The 13,513-nt window shown below is 35.6% G+C and overlaps 2 protein-coding genes across 2 annotated transcripts; both read right to left on the reverse strand.

Annotated features, from left to right (window-relative positions):
* Nucleotides 1-669: 669 nt before the first annotated feature.
* On the reverse strand, nt 670-10,274 carry LOC111499516 (probable cadmium/zinc-transporting ATPase HMA1, chloroplastic). The gene is made up of 13 exons (XM_023151077.1): nt 9,605-10,274; nt 8,460-8,610; nt 8,192-8,376; nt 7,168-7,314; nt 6,663-6,858; nt 6,221-6,333; nt 5,242-5,483; nt 4,327-4,432; nt 3,372-3,533; nt 2,699-2,915; nt 2,084-2,271; nt 1,919-2,005; nt 670-1,067 (listed from the first exon to the last, which is right to left on the reverse strand). Exons 1-13 carry the CDS (start codon nt 10,055-10,057, stop codon nt 894-896), a joined length of 2,421 nt encoding a protein of 806 aa, XP_023006845.1. The 5' UTR covers nt 10,058-10,274; the 3' UTR covers nt 670-893.
* A 1,894-nt stretch (nt 10,275-12,168) lies between these two features.
* LOC111499519 lies at nt 12,169-12,620 on the reverse strand. The gene is made up of 2 exons (XM_023151082.1): nt 12,371-12,620; nt 12,169-12,301 (listed from the first exon to the last, which is right to left on the reverse strand). Exons 1-2 carry the CDS (start codon nt 12,570-12,572, stop codon nt 12,195-12,197), a joined length of 309 nt encoding a protein of 102 aa, XP_023006850.1. The 5' UTR covers nt 12,573-12,620; the 3' UTR covers nt 12,169-12,194.
* Between the last annotated feature and the right edge of the window lie 893 nt (nt 12,621-13,513).

Raw genomic sequence — 13,513 nt, forward strand, 5'->3', positions numbered from 1 at the left:
AAGAAGTGGTGTAGGTTGAGCTGACGTGGAGATGGAGATTTTGACTTCTAATTTTTTTAAAACTTTATTACTCCCTTTTCAAGTAGAGTTACCACGGTTACATGCGTCATTTTAACTTGATGGTCGAGTTATATGTTAAAGTCGAGAGATATAGAGAAAGAGCTCTCGACCTTCTACGTACTTCTCTAGATTCTATTGTTTTCTTCTCATTTTAGATCATTCGTCTTAGTTCTCATAGTTCTTCTTGAACTCCGTTCAAAAGTCAACCATGATAACATCCATGCAACACATCTAATTTTTAACCGCGAACTTAGTTTGAATAATCTAAGAAATTTATGAGTGTTAATCAAGAAAAGGGCATACCAGGTGAAATGAGTGTTCGTTGGTGAAACATATGATATTTAAAGCCCATAAGTACCTCAACCAACCATAACCATTTCAATAATTGCATGTAAGATGTATGATCCTTGATTGAAGTACATTCAAATTAATATTTTCTCACAAAATATTTTCAAATTTCTAACTTGCAAATAAAACTTTTTTTTTTAATTTTTTTTAATAAATGCTAATTTTTTTTTCAAATTTCTTAATGTTGTGATGTTTTTTTGTTCATTTAATCCCCTAAACATTCAGAGCATACCTGCTAAAAATGATTAAAAACAAGAGGAAGAATAGAACATGGTTGGAGATTACTAATGGTTACAAAATTTTGGCTTACACGACCCACCACAAAACTACATATAATTTCAACTGACTGTATAACAATAGCATTCGGACATACAGTATAATTTACAAATCCAAAGGTAAGTAACAATGAAAATATATATGAATGTGAGTTTTGGTTAAGATCATGGCTTACCTAGGCAAGGAAACTATAATATTCGATTTTTATGTTATGACGATGCAGTTCGGATGGTACCTGAGCTAGGTTCGGGTGTCGTGTGCAGACTAGATCTGGCATTGTGGATCAGATTTTGAAAATCTTGCTTCCATGACCATGAGGGATGATTTAGAGCACGAATGGAGTTCAGGCAGACCAGGAGAGTGCCACCCTCGTGTAGAAGGACCTGCGGTTGTGAAGAATCATGAAATGAATATCACTTGTTAAACGGAATTGACTAGCAATGTGCAGATAGAGAAGGATAAGGATGGTATGGTCTTTTTTTTGTAAGTTCTGCAAATTACAGGGGCGTTTGAAATTGTGTTTAAAACATATAAGGATACTATCAACCTAATTCACAAAACAAAATTATTTAATTGTATCGTTCACGGATGAAAATTCAAAATTTGAACCTTTTAGTCGAAGATATCTGTCTTAATCAACTAAGTTATGCTAAGAACAGCTAAAGCTTGCTGATTTTAGATGGTTCTGCCACACATTATCCTTATTTTAATAGCAAACTGGTGACACGAAGATTTTCAGTCCTCTGCTCTACTAACTGAGCTACTCCGACCATTTCATTTCCGATACATTAGACTTATTTTAATAGCAGATTTGAACCGGTGACACGAAAATCTTCAGTTCTCTGCTCTACCAAATGAGCTATACCAGCCATTTCATTTTCGACACATTAAACTTATTTTAATAGCAGATTTGAATCGGTGACACGAAGATCTTTAGTCCTCTGCTCTACCAACTGAGCTATATCGGCCATTTCATTTTCGACACATTAGGCTTATTTTAATAGCATATTTGAACTGGTGACACGAAGATCTTCCGTCCTCCGTTCTACCAACTGAGCTATACTGGCCATTTTCGACACATTAGACTTATTTATTTTAATAGCAAATTGGTGACACGAAGATTTTCAGCTCTACCAACTGAGCTTTACCAGCCATTTCACAACATAATTTAATAACAGGGCATAGGCACAAATTAAGTTAACAAAGTAAGGCAATAAGCTTTTTAACTACATACCGTTAGCCACAAGGGAAGAAACCCCAAAATGGATGGGAGAGAGGCTAAAAGGATAGACGACAAGGCGAGGGTAACATTTTGCTTGACCTGAAACAAATTAAAACAGTGAAACAGGGAAAGAGAAATGGAATACTGTGACCAATAATAGATGGTAGACAGAGATACCAGCGCAGTCGTCTGACGAGATTTGGCAATACAGAATGGAACGCCGGAAATACTATCTTGAAGAAGAAGGACATCCGCGACAGCTGTAGCAGTCGCGCTTGCACGACAGGCAAGAACTATTCCTACAGTAGCTGCAGCAAGTGCAGGTGCATCGTTTATACCTTCGCCTACCATGATCAGACCACCACCTATAATAAAATGAGATACAAAGTGCTCATTATTCACCCCCTAGGGATGGTTCAGACCAATCAATCTATCATTTGGCAAATATAAAACTTAGAAGTGGAAGAAGAGTTTTATATATGTAGTTACACGCTAAGAAAAAACTTAAACTTGCATGAAAACATAAATTTCTGTGATTTCTTGTTTGAAACATTGAACATTGCAGAGGAAAATCGTTCATCTATTAGTTAAAGATTTCAGACTCCACAATCTGGTTTGAGGATGAATAAAATCTCACCAAGAACTTGTAGAATTGATATGAATCATAGAAGATTTATTAGGTTTTATCTCAACAGGAAACTAAAATGTGATGCGAATCTTGGATATTGGCTATTATGAAAAAGGGTTATACAAAAAGAGAACAACATGAAGTGACCGAGTACAAAAACTTACCCTTCTCCCTCGAAATTTCCTTCACATGAGCAAGTTTATCCTCAGGCTTAAGACTGTAGTAAACTTCACTTATTCCCACAGCATTTGCAATTTTCCATGCACTTGAATCATGATCACCAGTTAACATCATAACACGGAGTTTTGCCTGATCTTGTAGTTCTGCTATTGCATCTAAGACGCCAGCTCGAGGCTGATCCTCGAGGTGAATCAGTGTTACCTGTAAAGATCCAGCAAAAATTCAACAGAATATCCTGGATTTTACATCATTAAGACAATGACACAAATGCAACATCAAAGCATGACCGACCTACTGACTAAAAGTCTTGAGAAGAATATTCAAATAATTATATATCAAAGAAGAATCTCTGAATCTAGCTTTCAAAGGAGGCTAGTTGCACATCGTTTTTGTCAAGGTGAAATTTTCGAATCGTAGTCCAGAGAAAATGCACTACAATAAAATATATGGGCATAAAGTTAAAGGATGAACTGGAATAGAGAAACTAACCCATTCGTCTGAGAGTTATTTTTCAAGAATCCAAGATTTCTAGATAAGCTAGGCAAACCCATGTGCTTGAAAAAATATTTGTAAAATTTATGCAAATTTGATTAATGTCTTCGCGATTATTCCACCAAACTCTGCAGCAAATTTAGAAGGATCATGGAAATTTCTCACCTTCTGATCAACTGAAAGAGCAGCATGAACAAATTCGCTTCCAAATGATGATGCTCGAACAGCTTCCTTGATCTTCCTTGATTCGTTTTCGGACTTGCAAAAGGAAGTGATGAAATCCACAGAACCAAGGGATGCTTTCCGCAATTTACCTCCAATTCCTGACTATAAGATGCAGATGGATTTAAATACTCTTCTCCTCTTACCTAAAGGCAATTATTGAACCAAGAATTTTAAAATTTTAATTCTCAAAACAAGTAAAAATTTTAATAGTAAAGTATTTATCATGATTTAGATGTTACAAATTACAGAGAAGCCCGTTCAAAATTCCAAGACCGTGACATGGAACACTTGCAAAGAAGAATAGTTTTCTTCAACTCCTGAAATAATGGTAGATTCCAGGCTCTTACTTTTAACAATTTTTCAAAATAACTTAACTTGAGACAAACTAGAATATTTTATATAGGATTATTCATTTGGCATTGGGCAGAGTGTCGCTTAATTTAAGCAATAGAAGTTTATATAGTCTTCAATAGATTTGTAATTTGTTACTTTTTTTCAGGTGAAGATGATCTCATGTGCAGAAATAAATCTAGAATTTCAGATGTTCATGTATAGAAGTTTGTGCCTAGTCTTGCTTACAATCTAAAGTCTAAATATTTCTAAAATCTTGCGAGTTTTTAAGGGTTGCCTTTGTTTTTTTGAAAGAACTGACGACTCTGGCCCATGGAAATTGCTCGATAATAGCACATCATATGGAGGAGTGGAATTAAATACTCTGTGGCTTATGGCCAGTGGCGTACAGGTGAAGAAGGCTAAAATATATGACAATAGAAAATATGCAGCAAGAAAAGGAAATATATTGCAGAAATTCAAAACGGAAGGAACCTAAGGAATTCTACGGTTAAAATGAAACCAAAGATCGCTAAGACATCCAGCAATGTGAAGCATATACTACCTTAATGCCATGCAAAGTTGCGATGAGACCTCTTCCAGGGAAATATTCGAAACTTTCAACAGAAATAGAAGGAAGGTTTTTCCCCACACTATGATCTACAACAGCTCTACAACCAAAAAAAAGAAAGTTATAACTACTTGGAATTAGAAAATGAATATTCCAGACAGAAAATAGAAGCAAATAATCCAGAAAAAAACTATCCAGCAGATTTGAGATACACGCATGAGTTGATTGAAATACATTAACTGCACAATTAAGGGGGCAGTAATGAAACTGATGGCTAGTAATACAGAAGCAAATATAGTAGTAGTAATGCAAAACTTAGTTATTCCATCCCACGAGATGAAAATAGTTACTCCTTATTTATTCCAAAAAATATAATGCCAATCTAAGTCTTACAATATAAGTAACTGCAGGTGTAAGGAAGAGTTTACTTACATGATATACTCCAAATGGATAAGTAGCTATTTGTGTCCAGGCATGTTATTCTAAATATATAATTCCTCTCTCTTCTAATTCTCAAGCAAGCATATATATAACAATGTTCTTATATTCAACAATATATGCAATCTTATGTGCTGGGTGAGAATACTCACTCCCCATTTAACATTGACCACCTATGCATACAGTGAAAGTTCGACTCCATGATTCTATGGCAAAAATCATTAAGTTGATACAACATCAAATATCGGGTAGGTTAAAGCATAGCATAAGTGTAAAGAAACCAAGTAAACGATGAATGTGAATTAAACAGTTACAATTCCCCCTCCCCCCAAATCGAGCTTTTTGGGTGGCAAACGACGTCAAATTTCTCAACCAAATATTGTAGTAGATATACTACATCAGACCTCGTCAGGAAAATAAAACCTATAAGAAGTAAAATATTCTAGGGAGACAATTTATTTTGACAACTACCTTCCAATTGGGTGAGTAGTACCCTTTTCCATGGCAGCTGCAACGGCAAGGGCTTCTTTTTCACAGCTGGGTATGCAACAGGAAGCCAAATGTGATTTATCGCCTCCAATCTTATGCCCATAAATGGGTTCTATGGCTTTAAATACAAGTCCTCCTGTAGTCAATGTCCCGGTTTTATCAAATGCAACGGTGTGACAAGAAGCCATAGCATCAAGCACATGTCCACCTTTCAGGAGTATCCCCTGTTTCATCAAGCACATGCCCATCTTTCCAGGTTACTACCAAACAGAAGTATCTTTGCACATGATCAAAAAACTTAAGCTAAATCTTCAAGCAAAAATTGAAAGAATGAAGCAATCATCCACTGAAGACTGTGTTTGAATTTAGCATGCTTTTTTCTGAGTTTAGTGTTTATTGTTCTGATTTCTCTATCAGCTATGGTGTGTAAGTGGGAGGAAAGACCAGAAGGGTACATAGTGTACATTTGGAAACTGAGTGTGTACCAGAAAACTCGTTAGTCTAATAAAAATTTGTATTTGTTGCACTTCAATCTAGTTCAAACCCTAACATTTTGAAATGGAGTGTAAAGCTAACAAATTACTCACTCATTTAACCAAGACTAACCAATTTAAAAGATAGTTTTTCTTTCATAAATATATCAAGAGAGAGAGAGAGAGGTTTAATTTTTTTAGAAAACATCCAGAGTCTAAAATTTTTGTTAATAGAATCATCTTAATTCTAGAAACTACTATAAAATCTGAAAAAATATTGGCCATGATAGCAGAGCTTAAACCAAATGAGAAAATAACTCTCTAAATGACATAAAAGGTAGTTGGGCAAGTACAATAGTCATAAAAGTTTTAACTTTGTTGTTGATTCAGTGACAATGAAATGAACCAGTTGATACATATGCCTTCTCCAACTATTAATGCTCATTTAAGAAACTTACTATATAATTATATAACCAAGTAACAAGTACCTTTCTTGCACAGGAACTTATTGCAATAGCGTATGCCAATGGAGCTGCAGCCAGTGCACATGGTGATGCGGCTACCATGAACCCAAGTGCTCTATAAACTGATCCTCTGAAACCTAGAAATTATATGGGCATCAGAAGTGAAATAGATACCAGGGAAGGAGACAGTGGTTAAGCTGAGCTCAAGTTTCGAACGACAATATAATGAGGAAGGAAAAGAATAAGCGGCTGATAGATTTGGCTGTCAATTAAAAAATATCTTTTCAATGGTCAGCTCGGGTCAAATATTCTCATTTGTGATTATTACATTCTAGTTTCCTATCCAAAGGAGGAAAGAAAAAAGGCCCATATAGTTTTGTAACACACGATAGCCTTAGTTTTGACCTAAAACGAAATAATTCTCCCAAATAGAAAGGTTGAAGTACGAGCACATTGCATAGATTACCTGGTGTGCAAATAAAGGGCCACTTGAACAATAATGGTCCAATGAGGGCAACAGCCACAGATAAAACTACAACCACTTTGCTGTAATTCTCACCAAATTCATCAAGCCACCTCTGTAGCTTTGGTTTATTTTGTTGTGCTTCTTCAGTCAACTGCACAATCCTGCTAAGTGTTGACTCTTCCCATGTTTTTGTAGCCTATATCAAATCCATACTTCACAGGTTCAGCAACAATGATTGAATATCAATCTAAACTTTATGAACGTATTAGCATGTGGAATACCTAAAACCATCAAAATTAAAGGTAAGTCACAAGGATTCAAATGCTTGAAAACCTTTGTTGACACAGGCCATAATTAACCATTCCAATAAATCATACAATTTAGCATTAATTTCCATGTTGAAGTAACTTATTATGACTGATATTAGATGGTACAATGTTCAAAAAAGAACAAAGTATCTTGTGCTGAACATTACTAAGCATTCAGATCAACAACCTTGACATACCTTCACTATGATCCTACCGTCCAAATTTCTTGCTCCACCTGGTACTCTTTGCCCGACCTTTATTTGCAATGGTTTGATTTCTCCTGTTAAGTGCTCAACAGTGATCGTAGCACAACCATGATAAACCTCACAATCTACGGGGACAGACTAACAAAAAAACAGCCTTCATTACGATACTCAAATTCATCATCTAGAAACAATTGAACTATTCAGGAAAAGAAAGAAAATAAATAATAATAGAACTATATAGGATCCTTATACGAATCAGCAGAATTCTTATGAATTTTACTAGAGCACAATTGTTTTTAAATAGTTAGGATATATCCTTTGTTATTTTTCTTATGGAAGGATTGTTGAGTGTTCTGTATTTGACATGATGAACTATCACGCTTACGTATCATTAGTAAAGAAAATTTGTCGTTTAATGAGTATATGAGGAACAGAACATCAGTCTCATGAGAGGATAAGCATTATATGTATGATGAATCGAATCCAATACTGACATCAAGGTTAAGTGAGCTGGAAACCTATTAATCACCGTGTATCTAAGATGGATTATAATTTCCTCATCACATTCCAAGGATAATAAACAAACAAGGCGAAAAGAATATAAAATAAAATATGTTTGTCACTCAGTCCTAGCCCCGTTTAGTTGTAGATTCTGTTGTGATGGAAAAAAAATTACGCAAGGAATATTCTCTCGCAGAGTACTCGAAGTACATGATTAAAAGAAGGGACTATTTGTCTTAATAGTTAATATCTCAAATCAGCTGTTTGTTCACTCTCCTTTAACTATAACATTGTTGGGTTTTCACTAATTAGATATGGAAAGATTACAAAATTCCCTAGGAACTATTGTGATGGATGACATGCGTCAAAGTGTAACTAGATTGTACACATAAGTTTAAATAATTTATGGCTAACAATTGTCAATCATCGGTGTCCTTATTAGTCTCTGGATCAAGGTCTGCATTGTCATCTGACAAAACATCTTAACATGAGGTGAAAGTATTCTATGACATACCTCACCAGCTCCCACCATGATATATGAGCCCACTTCAATATCACGCACGGGCACCTTTCGATGCTCCAGATCTGAAGTATCAGGAAGGTTATCATCATTCATATCCAGAACAAGGGCAAAATCTGGATGACTTTCCTTCAACTCTTTAACGTCAGTCATTGATTGCTTTGTGAAATACTCTTCAGCTGCAATCACAATGAAAATGAGATTCTTTCAAGTAGATCTTGATATAAATTGTCAGCAATTTTGTTTCCTCGTAACTGCTTACCAATATGAGCCAGATTAAACATCACAAGAAGTAGTCCTCCCTCCAAGGGGTTCCCCATAAATATTGATGCAAAGGCGGCAAGGGCCATTAGTACATGGATGTTTACTTTCCCACCACTTATATCAGTAAGAGCATCAAGAGAAGCAGAGACCTGATACAGTGGCATTATAATTAGATTTATTGGCACATTACTAACTTAAAAAATTATAATGATGAAAATACTCAAACAGTCTGCAGTAATTATCTTCAAATACTAAATAAAATTATGGTCCACTAAATGCATTTCACCAAATAACTAAAATTTCTGATAGGCTGCCAGCAAAGAAGAACCGAGTAAAATTTTACAATTAAGAGGAAAAGAGGACGTTCGTGTCAAGGGTCTGCCTGTCAACTAGAGAAGCCATAATATACCTGATGGTGAGACACAGAAAGGCCAGATTAATATCTCTACTTGAGATATGGATTATTTTTATATTTCCAGAATCTTGAAAGAGAAAATCTTATCTTGCTTAATCAAGACAATGCAACATAATACTGACAATTTAGCAATAGTTAAATATGCATCCCAACTGCAGTAAAGGAAAGCCCTCAAATCTCAGAGATAGATCGAAAGAAACCTTCACATCAATATGATAACTAAGATCATCAACTTTCTCGAATGATGAAACAGCATATCACATTGTTCGAGGAACCCTAGATGCTGTCAGAGTAAAGGATTGTCAACAATGGCATTCTAGTGCGTGAACCCTCTACAACAAGAGTTATGTATGATTCGGTTGCAGGAATCAAATAGGATTTAGCATGCAGAATTGCTACTAATCTCATTAGTTTAAACTACTAGATTTCAAATAAGTCATTCAAGTTACAAAAAATTATTATAATTAAGGACTTTTGTGTAACGAGCATTAACACAATGACAATGAAAAATCCAAACTAAGAATCACCTCCATTAGACCGTGTTAAAATACTGTTAATCTTACAAGTAAGATGATTCTTTTACATCAAAAGGCATAATATATTGAACAGTCACCAAGATCAATCTACTACAATTAAGAAAATTCATAATCGATTTGCATTTAATCAAATTAATGGCAGTCAAGCCGCAGTAACCACATATCAAAAGGTGGGTTGTGAACCATTCGTACCCCGACTAAAGGGAAAGCAACAGCAATGAAAACATTCTGTAGAGGCTTCACAGCAGGTTTAGGCACCAAATAAGGACATGCAGCCGCAGTGATAAACAAAGCAGCAGAACCGCAACACAAGTGTAGATGCTCCCTCAAATAATTCGCCAAGTCCGTCCACCTAATAGCTTCGGCAAATCCAACAAACGCCTTCTGAGCTCCAGTCAACTCTACTCCATCACCGTCACCACCGCAATGGTGCTGACAGCTATGGTGGTGGTGGTGGTGGTGGTGGCCGTGCCGGTGATCGGAGGCATCGGCAGCGCAACGGAAGCGCTTGAGCCGAATTGCAGAAGAACGCAGGGAGAAGCAGGAAACTGGTCCGATCCTGGATCGAGCTCCGGCGTTGGTGGTGCGGGTGAGTAAAGAATGAATAGGTTTGGAGAAGGTGATGGGGATAAAGAGAGTGTCCATAATAGGCAGTGAAATGCTATGAACAGTGAATTGGAGCCATAATCTGTGAAGGAGATGAATGAATCGTGATTACCAGAGTGTGGATAATGCCGGAATTTGACGGCGGCGTGATTGTGGTCGCATTTTGAGTAGTGCAGCTTGGTTTGTGAGGTTGAGGATGATCGTTGATTCCGTCAGAGCAGTGCGTGCAGTTAAATTGGGCATTTTTCATGGCTGTATCATAATTGTGGTGGGCGATACATCGAAACCAATCATTTTGGTTCATGCTTGAGTTCGAACCTTAAAACTGCTTACAAAAATCCTTTTTTAACAACTTTTTTCTTAAATTGTTCTTGTGAATTCCCTTAGTAGATATGCATTTTGTAAGTAAATAAAATTAAAAAAAATATGCATAGAGACGAACTAGAAATTAATTTTAAACTTCAAAAACTTGTTAACATCAATTTGAAAAACACGCCCCTTTCGAAACCATCGAAACCTAAATGACCAAATGAAACTAGGGGTGTATATGAGTTGAGATTGAGTTGGGTTCGGTTCGAAAAATCTTTTGGACAAGATAGAATTCTTCCTTCTCCTCGGTACATGTTATATTAATAACTAACATCCTATAGGGTTCAAATATCAAACATTTACCAATCACAACACATCAAAAATATCAGTCACACACTTTAAATATTCTTAATATTTTGATAAGTAACGTGGGTTGGGTTGTAACCCTAGTTTAAGGTTGGTCGAGTAAACCCAACCAACAAAATGTCAACGGGCAAATCAAATCGAAATTTTGGTTTTCCTATTATTTTTTTCTTCTTCTTCTTAATATATATATATATATATATATATATATATATATATATATATATATTTTCTAAATGAACTTTGTGAATATTTATGAATTTTCTACGTATATTAGAATATATGTAGTGACAGCGGTAACTTAGTTTTTTCACATAATGATTTAAGTGTCTCCTTTAAGGTTTTCTGGAGAGAGTTAAGGTTTTACATGAGTACATCTTTAGTGGATTTAGTAAGATACTAAAAACGAGAAAACAACTTTTCTGAATGACATAATGATCCTTGTCTCAACGACGAAAACAAGTGTCAATGTACACCTATGGAAAATGACTCGATAATAGCTCGAAAATGAAAGTGTTTAAGTTTGGTTTTTTAATAAACATATGTGTCAAATTCATCAAATTTTAACGTTCCTTACAGTTTCGTTGAAAAACATCAGAAGTAGCTTAGTTTTTTCACATAATGATTTAAGTGTCTCCATTAGGGTCTTATCGAGAGAGTTCATTGATCCTTATTCATAATTACTATTGGATCAAAATTTATTTTATCGTAATGAAAAATTTGTTTATGACTTGACCTTAAACGAAGTCTCTTCTAAGCAAATGAGGGAGGAGCTCATTACCGAACTACTCATCTACTTGCTGTTATATGGAAGAATGAATTCTATCTCCAGAAATTACCTAACTCCTTGAATAAGTCTTCAAAGTGATAGACTTATTAAATCGACTATAAAAGTCACTCACTAATACAAATAAAAAAACAAGTCCTATAGGCAATAATTTATAATTCAAATGAGATTAAGATCGAGTCACTAATGATTATCTTGTGAAATATTAATCCTTTCAATTCATAAATTTATGAAGAGAGATTAAATATTTTGTAGTCCAATCTTACATAAACTCAATCACATATCTTCGTACCCACGACCCTTAAGTTATTTATTGAACATGATCCTCTCATATGTTAATTACAAATTATTTTGGATTCCACATACGATAGAGATTCATAATATGATTTTTGGATAGTTGAGAATCAAAAAGTGAGCTACTTATAGAGTATTTTTATACTCATTCGTGCTACTTTTTTTTTTCAAATGATACATGAGCTTACCCGGTATTGGAAGATTGTTACCGGAGAATTGAGACTATGGAGTTGAAATATATCAACGGCTTTTGTAGATTCTAGAACTCTTAGATTATGTGAATTCTACGTTGCAAAACCATTTTACGAGCTTTATATATAGTAAAATCTAAATATTTTATGGGATCCCTAACATTATTTAATAACATGCACTATTTGAGTTTTATGAAAAATATGAGTTGTTTCATATTAATAAAATCGCTCTTTATTCACTGGGTTTAAGCGACCATTGTCTAAGTATCAAAAAGCTGGAATTAACAACATCCATGATGGCCACCGCCGCCAGGGCTGGGCCAAATGCTTTGACATTAGCAAGAGTATTGGCATCGACAGCAAGGTTGTGGCCAACGTTGGTTCTCGAGGTGTAGTCCTTGATGTCACCAAGAGTATTGGCATCATTGAAGTTGTGACCCTCAATAACGTTCAAAGTAGACGGCTTCGTAGTTCCAATGAATGGTATGGGCAAGAAATCGTCGATAGTTGCTGCATTCATCGCATCGAGAGACCTTACTTCTACCGGTTCAAGCAAATTTCCATTGCTTAGCAACGACAAAATCAAAATCAAGCTCAAAGTCTTCATCATTGTAATACCAATCGAAATATGTAGCAAGAGAGAAGAACCAAGTTGTTGTATGATATGAAAAAACTCATACTTTTGAAAGATAAAATCTCATCCATCACAATCTTTTATCTTAAGCTAAAAAATTTACTACACTATCATCGCTATAGAAGTATCTTATATTTACGTGAAAAATAAGAGTAGGATGTGACTTAAGCATTTATGATATGCATATGAACTCATACACTATGATGATGATCACCATCATCCTGCTTCGCATGACCCTCAGGGGTCTACTAACGTCCGGACATCGTTACGGACAACTAGCTCGATTGTGATGGGTCTATGGGGTGCAAACCGCCTTGGGATCTATGCTCGCACGCGTGAATTGTGGGTAGGGAAATACTACACATCCAATTTTTCTCGGATTGGGACCACCCCTATGATGGTTTTAACGATAGGTCACTATATCACGAGTAGCATGTGTGTGCATTTCCTGACCCCAATAGTGGGGTCACTGAGTATTTCTTAAAAGACTCAAGTCGTGTTCTATTTCTATTTAAGGTAAAGGCAAGGCATCCCGGTACCGTTGACGGCAACATCACAAGTAGAGATCATGATACGTGCATAGAATAGTTGTATTCATTTTCTTAGACTTAGGATTATATAAAGTGTTTTTAGCTTTTGTTATGTCCCACATTCGTTTGGGAGGAGAACAAAATCCAAAAGGGGAAGTCTAAATAGGATAATATATGCTAGCAATGGGCTTGGGCCGTTACAAATGGTATCAGAGCCAGGTTCCAGACGATATGTTACCCTTCTCGATGGGCTCCAAAAGGGGTAGACACGAGGCATAAGAACGCTAACTCCAAAGAAGGTGAATTTGGTGGGGTAGTAGTATTAATCTTTTCAATCAACAAATTTATAAATAAAGACTAAATATTTTGTAATCAATCTTACAAACT

Source organism: Cucurbita maxima, unplaced genomic scaffold (assembly GCF_002738345.1).
Source record: "Cucurbita maxima cultivar Rimu unplaced genomic scaffold, Cmax_1.0 Cma_Scf00027, whole genome shotgun sequence".
In the NCBI taxonomy this organism is placed as follows: Eukaryota; Viridiplantae; Streptophyta; class Magnoliopsida; order Cucurbitales; family Cucurbitaceae; genus Cucurbita; species Cucurbita maxima.

Excerpts from the sequence above, each read along its gene's own strand:
- LOC111499516 (XM_023151077.1), bottom strand. The coding sequence starts at position 10,057 with ATGGACACTCTCTTTATCCCCATCACCTTCTCCAAACCTATTCATTCT. Across the intron at positions 8,611-9,604 it reads TTGCTTTCCCTTTAGTCGGG|GTCTCTGCTTCTCTTGATGC; the intron begins GTACGAATGGTT and ends CCACTGTATCAG. Across the intron at positions 2,272-2,698 it reads GGAAATTTCGAGGGAGAAGG|GTGGTGGTCTGATCATGGTA; the intron begins GTAAGTTTTTGT and ends ATTTTATTATAG.
- LOC111499519 (XM_023151082.1), bottom strand. The coding sequence starts at position 12,572 with ATGATGAAGACTTTGAGCTTGATTTTGATTTTGTCGTTGCTAAGCAAT. Across the intron at positions 12,302-12,370 it reads CAATGATGCCAATACTCTTG|CTAATGTCAAAGCATTTGGC; the intron begins GTGACATCAAGG and ends CCAATACTCTTG.